Source organism: Oncorhynchus nerka, linkage group LG13 (assembly GCF_034236695.1).
Source record: "Oncorhynchus nerka isolate Pitt River linkage group LG13, Oner_Uvic_2.0, whole genome shotgun sequence".
Lineage (NCBI taxonomy): Eukaryota > Metazoa > Chordata > Actinopteri > Salmoniformes > Salmonidae > Oncorhynchus > Oncorhynchus nerka.
Genome location: NC_088408.1, coordinates 33,260,663 through 33,284,429, shown reverse-complemented (window position 1 = coordinate 33,284,429; position 23,767 = coordinate 33,260,663). Strand labels below are relative to the sequence as shown.

The following is a 23,767-nucleotide window of genomic DNA, read 5'->3' as shown; positions in this document are numbered from 1 at the left end:
AGCTAGCCCTTTTGAAGCCAGAAAAAGGCTTCCACTCTTGTTGCAGTTCAGGCTTTATAAAGCTCACACCACTTCTCTCACCTAGGAGATAAAACATTGTTCTCCTGCTTGTTGTAAGTCTGACTGACTTGGGTATTTTATGCAGTTCTGGGTGTTCTGTAGTTTTTTTTAGAAAGCATAGTCTTTTTTTCTATTTGTTCCATGTCATAGTTGGCTGTGTTGGTTGGTATTGGCAGGCAGACCTGAAGCAGAGACATTTATAGTTCTGGTTGGTTTTCAGATAAGGCTTGGATCATAGGAGATGCAGTGCCGGGAAACAGGGCACTTTTTAAAAGTGTTTTTGGTGCCAGAGAGAGAATCAACAGAGTGATCTCAACTCGCAAACAATTATTGTCATAAAATGCTGCCCCATTTTTACTATTAAATACATACCATCTATCACAAGAAACAGGAGAGAAAGATATTTACTTACAAAAAAGAATAGAAAATTGAAGATACAAGGAAAATGTCAATAGAGTTCCTTTATTAAGTAGGACATCAAGAGAGGAATTTTGACTCAGACATGTCAACAGTTTATGATTAAATCCACATGGGTATCTGGCACCACAGGGCAGAGAACTCCCATTTCTGTTGTATTTGAATTGTGATAGGACACTTCTTACAACCACAAATGAACAGAACATCAATTTTCCCCCCATCAATTGGCATTCCACAAAATATGATCTACGCTATGTTAAAGTTTTGACTTTGTCATAACATGCGTGGGTGTGTTCCTGGTGATGAGCTGTGGTCTCAGCAGACCTTTGAAAACAAATACAAATTGGCAGAGCTGTTCCCTGCTCCTCCATGTCACAGCAGCACAACTCCCGTGTGTCAAGAAGATGGGGTCATATGTGATTAAACTGCATGGGCCTCACTCCCCCACTCAATTAGCCCTCTCATGAAAGACAGGGGCGGGACAGAGACCAGCTGAGATACAGGTATCCCAGGTGTGCTGCCAGGAGACCAGGAGGGGGCCGCTTGAAAGCAGCCAAGTAATCTGGAGGATTAAACTTTCCTCAGAGGTCCCCCATCTGAAAGAGTCTATTTTTAGGCGGTGGGAGTGTCAGTGAATGTTTGAGCCCCTTTCTGCCCGTCTCTGCGTATCTGGCATTCCATCCCTTGGCACCATCCCACTGCAGCCTGCTCTGCCGCCTCTCAAAGGAGCTTTCTGATCAAACCATGTTTTTTAGGCCCTCTCTTCACTGACCTTCATCGCCCTTCACGTTTCAGTCATGCTGCAGCAACAACACCGTGCGAATCTCATTACAGGTCAGCGTCTTCGGGTCTATACAGTAACAATGGGGTTTTGTGTTCTTATGTTAATGTCTCATTAAGATGAGAATGCTTTTAATCATGGAAATGCAGATTCCCATCTCTTTGAAAGTTAAATGTATGCAAATGTTGCTCTTTTAACTTCTGTACTGTACAGAATCACTTTTTGAAACCCGCAATTATTGAACACATTGCCAGTCAGAATGGAAAAGACTTTGAATATTGAAAAACAAAGATGCCTTTTCATTTAACATGAAATTACTTTCCAGGAGTTGCTGCACATGATGTGCTGAAGACAGCTATAGTTGACTCTCACATTGGCAGCAATTAGCTGTAGTAATTATGTTCATTGACTTGCTTCACAAACTGCATTAACTGAAAAAGAGTTACTTCGATGTGGGTCTAAATGTGTACGTGTGCACGCGTGTGTGTGTGTGTGTGTGTGTGTGTGTGTGTGTGTCCTCTGGGCCATGTGAGTACAGAGGAGCCTGGTCAGTCCCTCAGCAGCGGTCAGGGCTTGGTGTGTCTAGTGTTTCTTTTTGACATACAAACTGAGTAAACATCGTTTGGCATGTTGTTTTTCCTTTTGCGCACCACACACACACCACACCAGTGGCTGACAGCATCTCACACACACACACCAACACAGACCTAGACCAGTTGTCAAACGTTGATCCCATTACTTGTTTATTCAACTCCTTAGCGTGAAGGGAGTTCGTTCATGCTGTTGTTTTTTCCTCTGGACCCTGCCAAATGTTATGAAAATGCCACCATTTCGTTGGGAGGGATTCTAGTTGACTCCACTTAATTATAACCACAGCAGAAGAACCACAGTTCTGTTGGTGTTCTTGTTGTCTATGTTGTATCATATTCTGAGGAATCACTCTTGTTGTTGTTTAATGTATCTTCTTCTTCGGGACTTCCTGGCACACTCTCCAACATGTGTTCCCATTTTCAATAACATGATTTAATTACACGGAGTGTCTGTTATGCATTCGTTTATTTAAAGCATTAGAATTCATGCTATTCTCATAACATGGAAAAAGGGAGAAAAAAAAAACATGTTGAAAGCAGAGTGGATCCAGGTAATTAATTTAATGGCAAACCACTGTGTTAAAACTCCCTACTGGTGGCAGAATCAAGAAAGATTCAGACTTGCCAACGTGCTAAGTGGTACATTTAGGAGCGAAGGGTAATAAAATAAATGACCTTTATTCCTTGCAGTTGTGCTTGTTCCAAGAGCGTCCAAAATCAGTATCTTAATGTTTACAAACTTTTTACTTTTCTAATTCAGTCGTATTTTCATCTTATTCAAGTGCTGGCATGACATGTGGGAATAAATCAGACTGATACTGCTTGTCAGATGTTTTACTAAAGTTGTATGATTCTCAGAGGCCAGTCTCCTATTACATAGAAATGTGATGATCCCACATAATGTAACCTACAGTGTAGCTAGATACTGAGGCTAAATGCTTTGTGCAATTGGAACCACAGAAAATACCAAAGCCTACATTCTAAGAGTAAATTTGCTAGGATAAATCATTAATACTTGTTGGATTAAATACCCGTGGGACTTATCTCCTTTAGTTAAGAACAACATTTACATTTAGATTTGTTTATGTGTGGTTTACGAAAGAGATAATGGAATTTCATAGCATTTAAAAATTTGAATAAATAATTAATACTTGTCATCATGACAATTTTCTAAACAGTTACCTACAAACACGAATCACGCTTTTGTTATGGCAAGTACTTAAAAAATACCGGTCTGTCATCAATGAGGCTAAGAACTTGGTTGTTTCTCCTTGGATCAATCTAGAAACCATTTTGCAAACCCAACCACAACCCCTGAGCTCACAAATGTGCGCCATTGTAACCTTAATTCCCTTTTTACATGTCTCCTATCGATGGCTATCACGATCATCATTTGCATTGGTGTTACTTCCTCACCAGTGTCTGTTCATCTCACTGTCCCTTTGTGGCAGTTTGTGTCATTGTAAAGTCATATCACAACACCCAATGTCATCCTTCGTATTTCTCTCTGTTTGGGCATAGCTGGTAAATCACTAGCGATTCTGACTGGTTAAAAGAAGATACCCAGCCACTTTATTACGTCACTTATCTTGGATTTTTGGGACTGTGCCCAGGGTTATGAACCTGATGAATCATAGAGGCAAATGAGAGGGGCTCTCGCTCGCTCTGCGTTTCATCTTCCACTCAAACACTCCTAATGAAACCAGTGCACAGCGCCAGTATGCCACATTCAATTATGTTTCGGACGTTAATTGGACTGTTTGGTAATCCCTTACATCCATAAGAATATAATATCTTTCACTTGAAACACTATAATTGTATCAATTTGTGTTTATTTTATAGATACGTGTGGCTGTTACTTAGTATCATTTGTTAATTTTCAGTGGATAAGTGGATAATGGCTGCAGTTAGCTTCATATTTAGATTACAGGTAGATGTGGGATGCAGTTGACCTTTAAAGGTGCAAGGTTCTGAAGCTAGTCTGGCTAGTCTGCCATGATTATCTATCATGTGATATGTAAGAGAATGCTTGAGATGTTGTTGGCAGTAATATTTTTTTCTTTGAGTAGGCCTCACATATGAGGTGTTTTTAGACTAAGGAACAGCCACTCTATGCTGTAATTCGGTCAGCCTGAGTGAGTGGATTTAGTTTTTAGGGCTCTCTTGACCCTCTCAGCTGAGAAGAGGGCACATGTTGGCAGGTATAACAGTGCCACAGGAGGACCAGGCTGTAATCTGAACCAGCATCAGTCATCCATTGTGGGGTGCATAACACTTCTAATGAGTCAATTTTCTGAAGCAAGGACAACTCTGGCCTGGAATCAGGAGATAAACAAAAACGTGTGGTTTTGGTAGGAATTGTTTCCAGTAATTGGAGATTTTGCTCTTACTGTTATAGAGAATTCCCTCGGCCCTCTCCAAGGGTAGAATTCTCTGGATTGTTGCCATCCAGGTTTCCTGATCCCTGATTTGATTCAGTTTGTAGAGAAATGACACCGCAAAGGTAGCATTGTTCCTGCCTGTAAGCCATCAGCCACCAGGATCAGAGAGTTAGGTGAGCGAACGAGAACAACCAACATAACCACTGCTGATTCCCATTGTATGGGTTTCGTCCAGCGTTTGCCTTTTGATGTGTAATCCAAATTTGACTGACATTTCGTAGAGAAAGACTTACAGCTACAGAACATTTACTGTTGCTCACAATCAAGTTCAAACGTTGGATCAAGAGGCTTATGGAGAAGAGACAAAAACGGTTACTGGCCATATTGAGATTGCGGAATTGAATTCGGTCTTATTAAAGTTCTAGAAGACTGTATTACATCACCGAGTTAAATGACTGTTCTGAAAGAGATCCCGTCATTATGCAGGCTTTATGTGTTTTCTGACTGTACTACTTGTCTGCAGACCACTCTCATTTGTATTCACATTTAATGTTTGTTTATGCTAAATAGAATAGGCCGTCTTGTACTTTGTGTTGGATGCCGATCAAGAACGCCACTTGACCGACTTTAATTGCTCCGCAGTGGGTTTTTGCTCTTGAATGTTTCTGCCCCACTCCAATGTTTGCTATGGTTTTGGCTCACATATTAGACTGGCCTGGGTAAACAGAAGTCATTGTTTTCTGAGTGAAGATTTCTTTCCAGCCTATTAAACATTTTCTCTGCGCATAGTCTTCAGGTTACATTTAAACCATAGCTCTGGTATTTTATCATCTCAACATACATTTTTCAACTGCATGTGTAGTATGAGTAGCTTGTTTCCACTGACTTACTCTTGAATCTTTGCTACTCCTAATCGAAATCTCCTGTGAGTCTAAACCTGAGATGGTCCCTGTTGTCTGACTCTGTCACTGGTCCACTAACACAGTCTCTCTGACCTCTGACCTTATTACCTGGCCTTGCACTGTTGCACTACTGACCTGACTCCTCCTCCACTGCCTTACTTGTCCCTTGTCCTGTCCTGGTGTCCCCTGGTGTCTCCTGGTGTCTTCCTGTCCTCCCTGGTGCTGGGGTGTAGTAGTGACAACATGTCCCTGTTTTTGGTTCAGCAGTGTTGAGCTGTAGTAACTCCAACTGCGTTGTGGTGCTCAAGGACTCCCAGGGTGAATTCAACTCCCCCTGCTACCCACAAGATTACCCCAGTAGTCAGGCCTGCAAGTGGACTCTGCAGGCTCCAGCTGGATTCATTGTGCAAATAACCTTCTCTGACTTTGAGCTTGAGGAGGCCCTTGGGTGCATCTACGACCGCATCATTGTCAACACCGGCAACCAAGATGTTAAGTTTTGTGGCTTAACAGCCAAAGGACTGACGCTAAACTCCACCGGCAATGTGATGGAGGTGTCATTTAACTCAGACTTTAGCGTCCAAAAGAAAGGCTTCAGTGTCAGTTACAGGCAAGGTATGTTTTAAAGCAGGCAAGCTTTTCTGTTTACTTACTTCTGTTTTTACAGGTATATTTATATGGTTACCTTGATTGTTAAGTTTATTATGATTATTATGATTCTTCTTATGTTTTGTCGTTTGAATGTTTGTACATGACATTTTCTTCTCTATTTTCAACGTGCTTATTTAGATGTTAATGTTTAGCCATGTCCTATGACTGTAAGCCTCATGGTATTTATAAGTCATTCCCCAAAAGAAACATTACGCAAGCGTCAAACATCTCCGCCCGTCTACTAACCAAACAGCAACATGGCTCGGGACAAACATGTCTTCCATCCACTATGCTAACTTAAAAAATTACACTTTTTTATAAACATGTATTTCTGACACAATGCTGTGCTTCTCCCTTCAAAGATATTCAGTTCCCTTTTCTTAAATAGAAAGGACCCTAATAAGCACAGGCGACATGAAATCAAAATCATTTTGAAATTAGGAGTCAGAGAAACCAATGACAGGGTGAGTGAATGATAAAATGGAGTGTTTTATGGTGTTTAGCCTATATTCAGTTTATAGAATCCCAGTCCCAACCTTTATCTAGGCACCATAAACCCTCCACATCAAAGAGGTCCAGTAAGCGTAATCGCACATACCTCCTCCACCACATTATCCCTTCACATGGCCGAATCAATTCAAATCTCTCCCAGCTTGAATATAACCTCTCATTCACAACGGCTCCAAGTGTGAATGAAGTGTCAGGGAATGGTACCCTAGCTTTCCAATGCCTTCAAATGAGTCAATAACATTTTCTCAACATTTTACTGTGAGAGATTTTCAGCCAGCCATGTTGGAACATGGTATGCTTTGCATTATGCAAGCAAGAGGCTAAGGAAAACCGGCTTTGTGAGGTTTCCACAATGTTTGGTTCTAGTTGGCTCCTTTGTCGTCGCCAGGCATTGAGTATCAGTTTAAAGCATGTACATTGGATGAGCTAGATTGAGTTAGACGAGTTAGATTGAGTCATTTATACACCGCATCACATGAACCTTTGTTCTCCCACACCCATCAGTTGGGGTCTAAGCTCCTATTGGGTTTGGGCTCTGTGGTGGTATCCCAACCGTCAGGCGAATCTATTGAACTTGGCTTTCAACCTGTTGGCAGCCCAATGTCCTGCCTGGAGCTCTGGAATCATATGACATTGTCACAGTGAGCCCTGGTCTTTCCGTACGGCTCGTAAAGCAGATCGGAGATCAACAACACAAACAAAGCCCTGCAGGACATATCAAAAAGGGCCTCTCAGCTGTGTCAAATCCTGATACCACATTCAAAGCTGAGCTGTGTTTTTCCATTCCAAATTGGCTGTCACTCTGGCAATGGGATGGCCAACAGCAACAAACCCGCCGACCAAATCTGAGCTTCCTTAAATGAAATGTCAGAAAGTATGGCATGAGCATATGTACATTTAAAAAAGAATAGAGCACTCCTTTTCCTGTTGAAAAGCCTAATTGACTGGTGGGAATGTGGAAATGGAGTGCTGGTTGACATTTAATCTTAGTGATAAGAGGTAGGCCTGAGATGTTAGAAGCTGAGGTCCCTGCCTAACTGGCACCGTTCATCCTCTGGACTGTGGAACACTGTCTGAAGTCAAATAATTACGATGTGGAAACGGTGTCTCGTTAGATGCAAATAGTGAATAATGACAGACAGCAGGAGAGTGACAAATGAGGATTGTTCAACCTGTAGCCTTTGGATTCACACAGCATGAATTGGCCTTTCAGCATTCCTTTTGAATGCTGAAAGGATAATTTGTTTTGAAGTCAGAGTATGACTGTATAGCAGTAATGGCAGGTAAGTGGTGTGTTTACCCAGACATACTGTATGTTATTAGTCGCATCGGGCTTTAGACAAGATGTTCTGTACAGTTTGTTAGAGCCCCTGGTTCTACTGAACATCTGACAGTCATCTAATGCAGTGGTTCCCAACTCCAATCCAGGAGAACCACAGTGTTCCAGCCCAGCACTAACGTTGATTCAACTGATCAAAGGCTTATGATTAGTTGATGACTTGATTGGTTGAATCAGGTGGTTGTGAGTCCTTAGGCCTGTAGTTGAACAACACTTTGTTCTCTAATGCTCTTCTTTCTACCTGTGTGCTGTAGTTGCCGTGGCGCTAAGGAACCAGAAGGTCACAGTGTCCAACGGCGCAGGCAAAGTGGTCCAAGTCTCCAACTCGGTGACCATACCTACCCTTCAGCAGTTCACCGTGTGCTTCGAGATAGCCCGGCCCAACCAAAAGAGCAAGGAGACTATCTTCTCTTACACCCGGCTAGAGGACAGCAGCGGTGAAGAAGCCCTCAGCTTCGGAAATAACCAGGATGGAATGGCGCTGGTCATGAGTAACGAGACATGTCTGATAGACTCTATCCTCAACACCTCAGACTTCACTTCCACCATGAAGCAATTCTGTCTCACGTGGGCCTCCACCACAGGCAAAGTGACCCTCTACTTCAACAGCATCTACAGGGTCAAGACCTGCTCCAACACGATTGGGCACTCGGTGGGGGCTGGGGGGCTCTTCAGGCTGGGGTCCCATAGTAGCTTTGATGGGACCATCTATAACTTCCGCCTGTGGGATTATGCCATGGACATGACACAGCTGGTCGCCCTCACCTGTGATGCTGTCGGCAACGTCATCGACTGGGACAACAGCTTCTGGGACATCCCCTCTTCACTGGCACAGACGGACAGCGCACTGAGCTGCAGTAAGTATCCCAATATAGTCATCCTCAACACACGGGTCTATTGTATTTATGATTACTGATTTCCAGTCAGCAGAACTTCTGAAAATAATAATTGTTATTATTCAAAAGAGTTTGACTGACAATAGTCTTTATGTTGTGATTGGGACAATTTCATGGTCCATTAGTAACAGTTAATGCATACCAGTTATGAGAGTGACGAAAATGACATCAAAAGCCTTACTAACTCAAACAGTCCAAGGTTATCGAAACTGCTTAGGGAGATGAAAGCAGCAGGACAAAGATATGCTCGATGTCTCTAACAATGATAGATTTAGGAATCTGTTTGTAGCGATAGGAGGGTAGCCACAGCAAAGGAGCCCAACCGCCTGGAGCCGACTAGAAAATGGCGCTGTGTGTGGTTTAGCTGGGGAAAGTATGAAGTGCAGAATCATACATTTCTCCAAACCATTATAAGGCTCACAGGAACACACACACATAGGCCCCATGGCTGAGGAAACGTTTTACCTAGCCCCGTTCCTAAAACACTATCTGCTCTGCCACAGCTTTGGCCTGAGAGCTTGTGAAAGAGAGGGGTGTTCAGAGGACTTTTAAGACCAAATGGTAGGAGTTCCCTTCCCAGTGCTAAGCTCTCCCTTTCACAAAGGTGCACAGAGAAAGATGCCTGTCTCTCTGAACATTAGCTCGCTCTGTGTTAGTCTTGGAACTGCTCATGGGTGTGGATGATCTGGAACAACCAACTCCCCTTGGGTACGCTTTGAGTTTACATCTCTGCTTCTGCTCCAGTTGAAAATCATACACACCAGATGTTAAAAACGATAGGCTAGTTCTCCTATACTGTACACTGTTTAGAGGAGTAGGGTAAACAATATAGTGTTGTTAGGGCTGTGACGGTCATGGAATGTTGGTTGACAGTAATTTGCCAGCCAAGTCACCGCGGTCAATGTCATCCGTTTGAATAGCAAAATAATAATAATAATAATAAAATAATAAATAATAAATAAATAAAATATATGTTCTACTTTGGTCTTGACTTTATGTGCCGCCATAGAAGTGTAATTCATCATTTGGGCGTCCCCATTCTAGTCAATGATGTCATAATGGGTGGATTGGTGGCCATCCCGCATATACCCATAGGAGCAAAGCAGGAAGTAAAAGCAGGAAATGTACCCATCATGTGTGCTGTGATTTGTTGATTCGACTGACATTACAAAAACTACATTCAATTGTATGAGCCACATCAGTTAACATCATTTGAATGAACATTCTACATTTCGGCAAGGAGCAACAAAGTTTCATCAAAGATGATATATTATATTGACAAGATAGCCGGATGACCGATATAAAAATGGAAATGCATGCACTCAATGATTTAAGGCAGGCGAGATCAGGTGGGACCATTCTAGCCAATGAGAGGACAGATACACGTGTGAACAACAGGCAAAACTAAGTATTTTTTCTCAAAGTTGCCAGAATGCCACGTGCATCCACTTACAGTAGTATATCAGTACATTTGTGACAGCCTAAACATTACGAAATGTATATTCGATCAAATAAGCCTCAAGTAAGTCATAGACCTCCATACAAAAAAAGGGCTTATCTCACGCAGACAGATTTTGGGCGGAGTAAATCCTCTCGCTTCGCCTTTTCCTCTCTGATTTCATCAAGTTCTTAAGAGTCAACCGCACTAATGCCCCACCACCTGTCTTCAGTCAGCTGTTCAGTTCACAAAAAAATAACAAAATAAGCGGTTATGACGGTTATTTATTTTCATGACAGTCTTTTTTCATAGCCGTCGGTTACAGGGTTATATGGTAATTGTGCCAGCTCTAACTGTTGTTTGAGTATTGTCGTGGAAATTCTTACACAGGGACACTCGAAGTCAGTCTTAATGAATTATTGTTTATTGTCAGCGTGCTGGAGAGGTTCCAACCAAATCAACGCACCATAGTACACATGTCAATCAGGAACTCTGCCTGGGCAGACCCAGTAGTTGTCTTATATTAGCGCTATACACAGTGAAATTATAGTTGCATGATTTTGCATAATTAATTCATCATTACCGTTTTGTTTCATTCATGTGACAGACCAATACTGTTTCATAACATGTGACCGACCAACACCTCACAAGGCTTCTTCTTTCTAAGCCGAGACCTTGAAACTGAGATATCGTTTGTTCGTTCTCAAAGCAAGGTCTGGGCGTACTGCCAAATTGAAGCTACTGATAGTGAGGATTTGTACAGTTAGCCACTTGAATGAACACAGAAATTGGTTTATAAAACAGCACATGAAAAGAACACAGAAATTAGTTATAAGAGAAGCACAAACATTAAAATTACATTACATTATATCATCTCTATAGTAGCGGACTAAACTCCCCTTCATGGTGAAGGAAGTTTCGGAGGGGATCAGAGTCAAGGCTTTGTGGAATTCAGCTCCAACTACATCAATTCGCCAAAGGTTAATACTTTAAAAAATATAAATGATGAAATACCCACTTTTTTACTTATGTTTCTCCTCTGTAGTTGTGTGCCTTTCTTTGTTTGCTGAAACACATACTTTTTCTATAAACGTTAGTCAAATACAACCACTGACTGTTTGCTCATTGCTGTTGCTCTAAGATGGCAACTCAGCGCCAAAACGCATGTGCCAATTGAGTCTCAAAAAGGAAACTGTTGCATCCCCGGTTAAAGGAAGCGGGTTCTTTTTAGTTCTTGCAAAGAGAAACTCGACAGCATTAACATCACGAAGATGGTTATTTCCAACATGACAGCAGATTCAACATAGCCTGTTCCAAGCTGAGTTCATCTGCACCCTCTCAAAGGTAGCACACTTGAATACTCTGGCCAACAACCAATGAGGACATGTCAATTAAGCTATGCGTATCCAATCAGATACATGTTTCCAATATCACGCACTGAACACGCGCATACTCTTTTAACCAGATGTGCATGATAACATGCTGCTTATCTCTCAAACTCCACAGAAACAGTCAGTGGTTATATTTAATTAACATTTATTGAAAAATATGGATTTCAGCAAACAAAGAAAGGGACACAACTACAGAGGACAAACATAGGTAAATAGTAAGAATTTCACAATTTAGATTTTTTATTGACCTTGGGCAAATCAATGTAATCTGAGCTGAATTCCAAAAAGCCCGGTCTCTGCTCCACGCAGTCGGTAGAGTTCATCAGAAATCTAACTCAGCTTATTAAACATGTGTTAACTTATTAATTAGTCAATACATGCTTTGCTCTGCCCACATGAGTTTGTTTACATGTCACTGGCTGATGCAGCTGCTGCTTAATAATTGCCTGTGTCTGATTGCTATGATACCTACTAATGTCAAGTCTTCTCTTCACAGTCTGTTTCCCACATTGCATACACTTAACAACAGCTGCTCCATCTAGTGGTGAGTGTGCTGCTAACAACCTGTTTGCTTCGTGTAAGCTGCTTGCCTGAGTACCATGCAAGAGGATGCATGTGAAATACGATGCTAACCTCTATAAAGTGTAGACTTTGGGTTTCCCAGGAAACAGAGAGATTAGTCATATTATGGATTCCCTTTCTACCACACCTCTGGACGTAACATGTCAATGATACATTCTAAGTTTGATTCATCTACAGTCAATATACACAAATAGACGATTATTAGTCTTGTGTCGTGCATCGAAAGCCTCCATTCAAGGCAAACCAGGTAAAGTTCTAAGTTATTTGTTTGCTTGCAGACTTTGTGTCGTGACATAACAAGGCCCTTCTGCATGACGCAAGTCGACCAGCAGTGATACTCTTGCTAATTGTCCGTCTGTCCTTGCTTTGAATAACATCAATGTACTGTATCTGCCTGCCTCGTCTTTCCAGGGCTTCTCATGCTGGAAGAATATTTACTTTTTTACAAGGCCAGACAGTGACTTCTTAGGAACTAGCATTTAAAACCCCCCCTGTACACTGTGAACGTCAGTCTAGGCCTATGATGTTGGCAGGAGGCTGAGGGGCCCAAACTTTAGTTTAGGTAGTCTGGTTGGTAGTCTGGTTGGCCAGCAGTGTGGCGCGCAAAGCTATAGTTGTAGTCTACCTGGGGGAAACTAGCTCTGGGCTAATTATCAGGCTTGTGAAGAGGACTGGCCCAGTGAAGCTCTTTGGGTCTCCTTTCATCTCTCTGTGAGGTCAGTGGGGGAGTGACTGTCTGCATGGCTACACTCTGTCAGAGATCCATTACCCGCTGAGTCTACACATTCCTCATAGTCCTGGCCCAGGCATGATGGGGTAGTTTAGTTTTGTGGGTCTACTAGTTCAGATATATGGAATAGCACTAGCCATTCATCCACATCCCCTAAAGGCACATGACCTTTTGGGTGGGAGTTATGGGTACTGGCCTGGGAGTGACAAGAGAGACTAGTTTCTTAAGTTTCACTTCAGTGATTACAACTTAGCAGTGCATGAGGTAATAGTTGAAGATTGAAGACTGGAATCCACGGTCCACCAGAACAATGGTTCACTGGACCATAAGACAGTCCCAATAATGACAACTCACATCCACTAACTGATATTAAAGATGCACTCTCTCTCCTCTGACAAGTCATTACTTTTCATTGCCAGCGATTATCATAATTATTAGCCATGTCCATCGAGTCCAGGTGGGCCTGTCTCGCAGTGTTCTGCTCTGAGCACTTTCATGTACAACAGCATTAGCAAATATGTGAGGGGGGGGGCAAACAAAGCAGCATTCATCGCTGTATCACAAAGTGCTGCATATTTTATACGACAGAGGAGGTGTTGGCGGTAGGAATGGGCACAGCTTCAGAACAGTGGGTAAAAGATCAAACTCCCTGCCCTTTTCAACAAGATGACAAATATTCAGGCCTATGAAATTCCAACATTTATTTGGCAGATCATACTGAATATTTATTGAGAGTTCTGGATCACATACCAGTCTGAGAGCATGTAGCTAGCTGAGCTGAGCAGCTGCGGAGATTACTGTCAATCCTGTTACAATGGAGGTACCTAATACCCAGGGCCGAAACCGTGCCAAATCTTTATTTTTCATGAATTTATCATGTGTGGGATTGTACTGAAATTAATATAAAACTGCATAGAGTTGTTTGTGTTCTCTTTAACCTCTCACCATTGGAAATGCTGTTGATAATGGTGATTTAACATGTTTATTTCCAATCCACTTTGAAGGTACCTCTGTACCCGTCTATACATCACAAACCACCAGCTGTGCCTCTCCTGGACTGGGCTGCCCAGGTAGGAAACCAATGACTGTTACACATGTCAATAATTCAGGCCGTACAATGGTTATTAAGCACCCCCCAATCATACACTATCATTCTTATTACAATTGAGTTCATATTGATGAACAACCAACAGACATACCATTTTACCCATCTCACCTCTAATGTGTGTTTGTGTGTTATCTCCCTTTTTCTGTATTATTCATCATATTATCTTAGACATATTGACATACAGTATGCCATTATGTTAATAGGCACACGGTACATCAGTCTTTCTCCTCAACGTCACTTTGCAGTCTTGACCATGTTATCAATTCCATAACAAGACTATGACGTCATTTTATGCTGTCTTTGTGAGAAAAAACGACACACCTAGTGTATCAACCCACTATCTCATTCACCCAGTAGTGCGTACACTGGAAACACACTCTCTGTACCCATTCACCCAGTAGTGTGTACACTGGAAACATACTCTCTGTACCCTGGTCTCCTTGTTAAGGGACCCTCCAAACCTTGTTATTTGCCATAAAGCTTCCAAATTCAACTGAAGAACCATGAGAAGTAGACCTTCCATTCCGTGGGGAGAGAGAGAGAGAGAGAGAGAGAGAGAGAGAGAGAGAGAGAGAGAGAGAGTAGCGGGGAGGGAGAGAATGGGGAAATTAGTGTTCCTGTCCAGTTTGACCACTGTTCTGGATGAGGTCGCAGCTGCAGATATGATGCAGGGTTTATGGACTCTGCTCTTCATAGACATCAGCTACAGATGCATGTTGACTGATAAGCGACACTTCCCCAAAAGTAGGTTCTCTCCCGGCGAGCAAATCTATTAAGCGCTGTGAGATGATGGATTGAGACAGCTATTTGAAGGTTAACTCTTATATGCTTTGCTTATGAGAAAGACCCCTGTGACAGACTTTGCTGTAGAATCAACAAGGTGATTGGATGGAAATAAATGAGACTAGGAAGGAAGAGGGTGACCTCTTGAAGACCAGCACTGTGGCTTATGATGGCCCAGAGTATACAGTTGAAGTCGGAAGTTTACATACACCTTAGCCAAATACATTTAAACTCAGTTTTTCATCATTCCTGACATTTAATCCTAGTAAAAATTCCCTGTCTTAGGTCAGTTAGGATCACCACTTTATTTGAAGAATGTAAAATGTTAGAATAATAGTAGAGAGAATGATTTATTTCAGTTTTTATATCATCACAATTGCCTTTAAATAGTTTAACTTGGGTCAAATGTTTAGCGTAGCCTTCCACAAGCTTCCCACAATGAGTTGGGTGAATTTTGGCTCATTCCTCCTGACAGAGCTGGTGTAACTGAGTCAGGTTTGTAGGCCTCCTTGCTTGCACACACTTTTTCAGTTCTGCCCACACATTTTCTATGGGATTGAGGTCAGGGCTTTGTGATAGCCACTCCAATACCTTGACTTTGTTGTCCTTAAGCCATTTTGCCACAACTTTGAAAGTATGCTTGGGGTCATTGTCCATTTGGAAGACCCATTTGCGATCAAGCTTTAACTTCCTGACTGATGTCTGGGATGTTGCATCAATATGCGATCAAGCTTTAACTTCCTGACTGATGTCTGGGATGTTGCTTCAATATATCCACATAATTTTCCGCCCTCATGATGCCATCTATTTTGTGAAGTGCACCAGTCCCTCCTGCAACAAAGCACCCCCACAACATGATGCTGCCACCCCCGTGCTTCATGGTTGGGATGATGTTCTTTGGCTTTCAAGCCTCTCTTTGTCCTCCAAACATAACAATGGTCATTATGGCCAAACAGTTCTATTGTTGTTTCATCAGACCAGAGGACATTTCTCCAAAAAGTACAATCTTTGTCCCCATGTGCAGTTGCAAACCGTAGTCTGGCTTTTTTATGGAGGTTTTGTAGCAGTTGCTTCTTCCTTGCTGAGCGGCATTTCAGGTTATGTCGATATAGGACTCGTTTTACTGTGGATATCGATACTTTTGTACTTGTTTCCTCCAGCATCTTCACAGGGTACTTTGCTGTTGTTCTGGGATTGATTTGCACGTTTCGCACCAAAGTACGTTCATCTCTGTTCAAATATTTTTTATTGAACACACACAAGAATGGTGTGTAGGTATGAAAGACAAGTATGCAATTCTTATCTAAACATAAAAGAGCAGACAGAAACAACAAGACCCAGAGTTCTGGGTACAAAACAAATAATACAAAACAAGACATACAGAACAAAGACAGGTAGAAAGAAATAGGGTAGATGTCCCCCCCCCCCTCCCCCAACTGCTCGGGTGCCGGGGCAAGCACATGCTGCCCAAAGGTAGATTGAAATATTACAATTGAGAGTGCGTTAAAATGTACAAATTCACAGTGCCGACTGGTCCAAGTAAGAGAGTAAAGGCTGCCACATTTGATCAAAATGTTGATCATTTATTGTTCAGAATATATCTACTTCTTTCTAAGTGTACAGTGTATGATATCATAAATAGGACTGTTGGAGTTATGTCACACATGCAGCTAACACAGGCATATGGAAATGTCTGCTCTACCAAAAATTACAACCAATTAATTGCAGCATTACCACAAAAATGGAAGAGGCAAGTAGAAGGGGAAAAAGTAAGGAACTTGTATGTCGGCCTTATATTAAAGAACATAAATGGTTAAAGAAAAGAGTGATAAATAAAAATATATACCAAGGACCAAAAAACTGACAGCTGTGGCATATAAATTGCAAAATAGTTGGGAAGAGATTTTTGATGTACCCATTCCATGCCACATGGTTTATGAATTGATACGCAAAACAACGCTGGATTGAAAACTTTGAATTTTTCAATATAAATTACTATACAAAATTCTTGCAACTAATATAATGTTATATATATGGGGGATACAATCTTCCCAGCTCTGCAGATTCTGCTGTGAGGAGGCAGAGTCATTAGATAATTTATTTTGGTATTGAACTAACACTACAAATAGCAATACTGGGTGATTTGAAAAGCCACAGTCAATCAATCAATAATATAATAATTATTTTAGCAAAAATGTTTATTTTTAATTTACAATCTGTAGAATCTATGAGAATAGGAAGGTTCAATTATTTTGTGAAGCATCACAGCACAGTTGAGAAATATATGGCAAATAGAAATCTACAATGGTTGATGTTGAGAGACAGATGGGAGGGGTTGAATGGAGCTGAAGGGTGGGACTAATAACAAGATAAACAATGTAAAGCATAAGGGATCTGTAAAATGTATATAGGTTCGGAACTTCTGTGAAATAGCATAGTTACAAATAGAAATCAAACTGGATGGACATCAGAAATAGAGGAAGGACTAAGAACAAACAAGATAGAACTATTGTAAAGTAGACTGTGTCTGTAGAATGTGTATAAGATGTATGGATTGAAGGTAGAAGCAGAAGTGTTTATTAGTTTACTTCAATTGGGGGATCGGCGGTAGGGTTTACGGGGAATAATAATAAAGGTATATTCTTTAAAAAAGTATGTATGTCTATATAGGTATGTGTATGTATATATGTGTATATGTATGCATGCGTGTATGGATATATATATATTTACCAAAAAAATATGGGGGATAAAAAATAAATACAAATTAAAAATTTGAAAAGTCTACAGTGTTTGCCAATTCGCTGAGCCATAATTTGGTAGAGGGTGCTTCCCTCCTTTTCCAAAACACTAAGATTCATTTCTTTGCTGAAATGAGACTGTAAGAGATAAGTTGTTTTGGGGGGTTGGTTAATCCTTTTAGGGAATCAGATACTCCCAGGATTATCAGAAGCGGGTCTGGGTCAACGGAAGTCTCCAGAACTTCAGAGAGGATCCTAAAAATTCCACACCAATAACCATACAAGTTAGAGCATAGGGCAAAGCAGTGGAGTAGTGTACCCTGTACAGCCTGACATTTATCACACAGGGGATGTATCAGGAAATATCCTATGCAGTTTAGTTTTGGAATAGTGTAATCTGTGTAATACCTTGAATTGTATGAGACGATGTCTGGAGTTAATTGAGCAGGTGTAGATATACTCCAAGCCATCTTCCCAGTCTGCACAGAAATGTCAGTCCCTAGTTCTTCCTCCCATTTTTCCTTAATTGCATCTGTAGAAGGTGTGCTAACAGATTGAAAAGCGTCATATAGACGAGATATCAGTTTGTTTGAGGTGGGGCATATTTTAATTCATCCATCAAACATGGAAGGTTTCGCATTCCCAAATGTCGGGACGTGTTTTCTAACATAGTCTCTAATTTGTAGGTATCTGAAAAAGTTACTTCTGGGAAGATTATACATTTTACTCAGCAACGCAAAGGAGGCAAAGGTCCCTTCTATATATTGATCCCCTAAGGTATTTATCCCTAGCTCTCCCCATCACTCAAAGGTGTTATCAAGGTTAGAGGGGGAAAATGAGGGATTCCTCGCAACAGGGTGCATGAATGATATTGGTCTAAGGTCAAAGTAGACTTTAATTTACTTCCAGATTTGGACTGTGCTGTGTATAATAGGATTGTTACTATAAAGTGACATCTCCAGATTGACAGGCGACAAAATCACAGTGACAATAGAAAAGGGGTGACACTCCTCACGCTCCATACTAAGCTAACTGGATGACGGAAGTGCGTAACAATGCAACAGCCCGGAGGTTAGCGGCCCAATTGTAAAATATCAAATTTGGGAGAGACAATCCTCCTTCCATCTTGGATTTACAGAGGTGTTTTTTATCTATCCTGTATGTTTTATAATCCCAGATGAATGGATTGATAATTGAGTCCAGTTGTTTATGAAAGGACTTAGGTATGAATACCTTGTGCGACAGCGCACAACCCTGCCTTGTCCCTCAATAAAGGTTCAATCAGGGCGACAATGATTGGTCCACGTTAGGTAACCTCTGAGAATACATAATGTTGAAGAGGCGCCTGAGATTGAAGAATGAGTTTCTGTTAGGGATAAAGCCGGTCTGGTCTGAATGGACCAATTTGCCAATTAAAGCCTGTTAGACAGAGTTTTTGCTAAAATCTTTTTGGTCTGTATTAAGAAGAGATATTGGTCTATGACCCTACCTCTTCTGGTTCTTTACCCTTCTTATGTATTATTGTAATGAACGCCTCATCCAAAGTAGAGCTCCATCCTCATTGGCCTGGACCAACATTTTGTGCAGGTAGGGAGAGAGCATGTTGCTGAATGTGTTATAGAATTCACCAGGGTATCCATCTGGGCCCGGGGTCTTGCCACTCTTTAGAGATTTAATTGTTTCTCGAATTTCTCCAAAAGATATTTCCTTATTCAGGATGTTGGAATCTTCCTGGTTCAAGGCACGGAGATTACAGTCCCCAAAAAAGTTTTGCATAATTAAGGGGTTAGATGTATATAGAGTCTCGTAAAACTGATGGAATCTGTCATTGATGTCTTTGGGGGAAGAGAGTAATTCCCCAGATGCAGATTTAACTTTGTGAATCATTCGGTCACTCACATTTTTCGAAGTTGTCTGGCGAGTAATTTGTGTCGTTTGTCACCAAACTCAAAATATTTTTGCTTGGCATAGAGAAAAGATTTAGAAATTTTAGCTGAGAGAATCTGATTATATTCAAATTTTAAAGAGGTATTTTTTTATGTTTCTCCATAGATGGATGGCTAGCATTCTCCCTATCCAGTAAGTGAATTTGTCTCTCCAATTCTACCAATTTTTCTCTGTTTTGCCTACTCCTGGCAGTCTGAAAGGAGATGATACAGCCTCTCAAATAAGCCTTCAGTCTTTCCCACAATAATGCTGGGGAAGTCTCTGTGTTGTCGTTGGTATCAAAGAAAAATGTAATTTGGTCTTTAAGATGTTCACAGAATGTTGATTCTGTGAGGAGCTGAGGATTCAACCTCCAGACCCTCTCGTTTGGTACGATGTCACCCAATCTCAGGGAGAAGGTGAGTGGACTGTGGTCAGAGATTATAATCTATGATACCTTACATTACAGGTATAGCGGGGTCATTTCACATCAACCAAAAAGTAGTCAATTCGAGTATAAACATTGTGAACATGAGAGTAAAAGGAGTATTCCCTACCCGTAGGGTTAGAGATCCTCCATATATCAAATAAGTTAGAATTTTTTATTTAGGTTTTCAAGAATTCGCTTGAATAGGAGGTAGGGGTACGCCGGGTAGAGGATCTATCCAAATATTGGTCTAGCACGCAGTTAAGGTCCCCTCCAATGACCAAATTAGTATTGGAGATATCTGAAATCAAAGCAAGGACTCTTTTGAAAAAAGAGGGGTTATCAATGTTTGGCCCATAGATATTTAGTAGAGTTACAGAAGTAGAGTGGATCTCTCCTATTACGATGACATAATGACCCTCTTTATCAGCAATAGTGGTTTTATGTAGAAAGGGAATTCCTTTCCGTACCAGAATCGCTGTGCCTCTCGTTTTGGTGGAGAAGTTAGAATGATACACTTGACCCACCCACCTACATTTAAGTCTGCTACGAGAATTGTTTTTCAGATGGGTTTCTTGCAAAAATATAATATCTGACGAGAGTGCTTTCAAGTGGGCTAGGACCTTGCCTCTCTTAATTGGTTCATTTAAACCCTTGACATTCCAGGAAGTAAATGTAAGCCTCTCGTTTGTAGTTCCTATGGTGGCCTGCATAACATGTAACTCACTAAAAAGGTAAGAGAGCGCACCAAATCATCACAATCAGCATATGTAGCACCAACACCCGAGCAGTATTCTTCAACCGACCCCTCCCCCCTACAAGCACCTTTGCTCTCCACCCTGTCCCCCAACTTTCCCCAACATTTACCCCCCCCCCCCTCAACCCACCTTTAACAGGCATACACAAATAGGAGAGAGAAAAAATAGAAAAATTTCAATAATAAACACATTGTCTGGCCGATGCCAAAAATGCATGGCGCGACCTCGAAGAAGAGGTAAAACAAAAATAAAATCCCAACTATACGTTCACCTCTCACTATCCTAGAACTTCTACTAACATATGAACTGAGGAGGCTCCTGCAAATAAAGTAATTCAATTAGCATCTAATTAACCTAAACAGAATAAGTTGCAACTTAACATATTGCACACTTAAGTGTCATCTTGGGTCAATCCCTGAGATAAGCAAGATATAGCATCGCAGGATTATATTGCTAAGCAATTCTGGTCTAAACATAAACCATCAGCCACCGACATAGACAGTAGTACATTTACATATTGTGAGTTAGGAGATCGGAACAAGGATTTTGCTAAATTAAACGTACCCCAATCAAAACAATATATAAATCAAATATATATATATTAGTTAATTAATTAATTATATATATATATATATAAATAAATAAAAAATAAAAATAAAAATACATACATACATACATACATACATACATACATACATACATACATACATACATACATACATACATACATACAAACATACATACATACAGTGCCTTGCGAAAGTATTCGGCCCCCTTGAACTTTGCGACCTTTTGCCACATTTCAGGCTTCAAACATAAAGATATAAAACTTTACTTTTTTGTGAAGAATCAACAACAAGTGGGACACAATCATGAAGTGGAACGACATTTATTGGATATTTCAAACTTTTTTAACAAATCAAAAACTGAAAAATTGGGTGTGCAAAATTATTCAGCCCCCTTAAGTTAATACTTTGTAGCGCCACCTTTTGCTGCGATTACAGCTGTAAGTCGCTTGGGGTATGTCTCTATCAGTTTTGCACATCGAGAGACTGAATTTTTTCCCCATTCCTCAGCTCGAGCTCAGTGAGGTTGGATGGAGAGCATTTGTGAACAGCAGTTTTCAGTTCTTTCCACAGATTCTCGATTGGATTCAGGTCTGGACTTTGACTTGGCCATTCTAACACCTGGATATGTTTATTTTTGAACCATTCCATTGTAGATTTTGCTTTATGTTTTGGATCATTGTCTTGTTGGAAGACAAATCTCCATCCCAGTCTCAGGTCTTTTGCAGACTCCATCAGGTTTTCTTCCAGAATGGTCCTGTATTTGGCTCCATCCATCTTCCCATCAATTTGAACCATCTTCCCTGTCCCTGCTGAAGAAAAGCAGGCCCAAACCATGATGCTGCCGCCACCATGTTTGACAGTGGGGATGCTGTGTTCAGGGTGATGAGCTGTGTTGCTTTTACGCCAAACATAACGTTTTGCATTGTTGCCAAAAAGTTCAATTTTGGTTTCATCTGACCAGAGCACCTTCTTCCACATGTTTGGTGTGTCTCCCAGGTGGCTTGTGGCAAACTTTAAATGACACTTTTTATGGATATCTTTAAGAAATGGCTTTCTTCTTGCCACTCTTCCATAAAGGCCAGATTTGTGCAATATATGACTGATTGTTGTCCTATGGACAGAGTCTCCCACCTCAGCTGTAGATCTCTGCAGTTCATCCAGAGTGATCATGGGCCTCTTGGCTGCATCTCTGATCAGTCTTCTCCTTGTATGAGCTGAAAGTTTAGAGGGACGGCCAGGTCTTGGTAGATTTGCAGTGGTCTGATACTCCTTCCATTTCAATATTATCGCTTGCACAGTGCTCCTTGGGATGTTTAAAGCTTGGGAAATCTTTTTGAATCCAAATCCGGCTTTAAACTTCTTCACAACAGTATCTCGGACCTGCCTGGTGTGTTCCTTGTTCTTCATGATGCTCTCTGCTCTCTGTTTTATATCTTTATGTTTGAAGCCTGAAATGTGGCAAAAGGTCGCAAAGTTCAAGGGGCCCGAATACTTTCGCAAGGCACTGTACATACATATATATATATATATATATATAATATATATATATCTACACAAACATTCATGCCCCAAAATAATAATCTATACTAATTTAAAATATACACATACATAATAATAGAAAAATGCTAAGAGACATTTTTTTTATAATAACAAAGTACACATAATAATTTTATGTACGCACACCTACACATTGCCACAAGCACCACAGAAGGCTGTTGGGAATCTAATTGGGAGAGCGGCCCACGGCTATGACAGAAGCAGAACGGCACAAAACACCAACTTGCTATCCAGATGTCTGTGTCTGCCCCTCCCCAACCACCACCACAACCAGTCCCCTGCAAGCAATATATAAGTGGTATGGTAATAAGAATAATGTAAGAATTGAGAAATAAATAATGAAACAAAACAAAAATGGGGGAATGTAAGTATATCCATCCAAAAGTGTCAATGATTAAACCTGGAAGGCCACCCAAACAGGCATCGCTCTGAACTCCAACGATAGATCAGTCGTCCGGCCGGATTGAAAGTGAAATTAACGGTAATGAGAGCTCTGACCGCCCTCCATTGGTCGGCTCAGCGATTTAAATGTTCTGTAGCGACAATAAACCTTCAGTCGGCAGCCCTTGCTGAGACACTTTAATAAGGTTTCACCAGTTATGGTATAGTATGGATTCGTGTCCATGAGCAGACCCTAACACACAATGACAAGGCTCTCTAACCCATACGGGGGATTGGTGTATAAAATTCTCTGCGTCCAAAACCGAGGAGAGACAAATCTTCTCACTGGAAGGAGGGGTAATTCTGAGCCTAGCAGGGAAGAGCAAGGCTTGGCGAAGATGGAGTTTGTAGAGTTTGGACAAGACATCTCTGTAGCCGACGCGATGCTTTGCCACATCGGGTGCATAATCCTCAGAGACACGGAAGGGATGTCCTTTATGTAACAGGTTACCCCTCATTCGAGCCTCGCGCAGGATAAGATCCTTGGTATTGAAACTGTGACAACAGATGATTACTGGGCGAGGACGTTGGCCCGGTCCAGGCACTGGGACAAGAGTGCGATGTGCACGGTCCAGCTGGGGATCCGAAGCCAAAACATCCGACTCCAGTGCATCCCTCAATAGCTTGGCAAAGAAGTCGGTGGGGCGAGAGCCCGCCTCTACCCCCTCTGCCAGACCAACAACGTGAAGGTTATGACGTCTGGATCGGCCCTCCAGGTCGACCACTTTCACAGAAAGCCTCTGCACACTATCCTGCAAGGACGTGCATAGCTTCTCTAACTCGTCGATCCTA

The 23,767-nt window shown here is 41.3% G+C and overlaps 1 protein-coding gene across 9 annotated transcripts in view; it reads left to right on the top strand.

The window, feature by feature from the left end:
- LOC115139398 (adhesion G-protein coupled receptor G6-like) overlaps nucleotides 1–23,767 on the top strand; it is a 60,429-nt gene that overhangs the window by 5,918 nt on the left and 30,744 nt on the right. For 4 of the 9 annotated variants that reach the window (XM_065026347.1, XM_065026350.1, XM_065026352.1 and 1 more), the window contains exons 3-6: nucleotides 5,396–5,746; nucleotides 7,886–8,488; nucleotides 11,853–11,900; nucleotides 13,673–13,738. In XM_065026347.1, the coding sequence (XP_064882419.1) occupies nucleotides 5,396–5,746; nucleotides 7,886–8,488; nucleotides 11,853–11,900; nucleotides 13,673–13,738 (1,068 nt within the window). The remainder of the gene's footprint in view (nucleotides 1–5,395; nucleotides 5,747–7,885; nucleotides 8,489–11,852; nucleotides 11,901–13,672; nucleotides 13,739–23,767) is intronic. The other 5 variants (XM_065026351.1, XM_065026349.1, XM_029676733.2 and 2 more) reach the window with 3 other exon arrangements.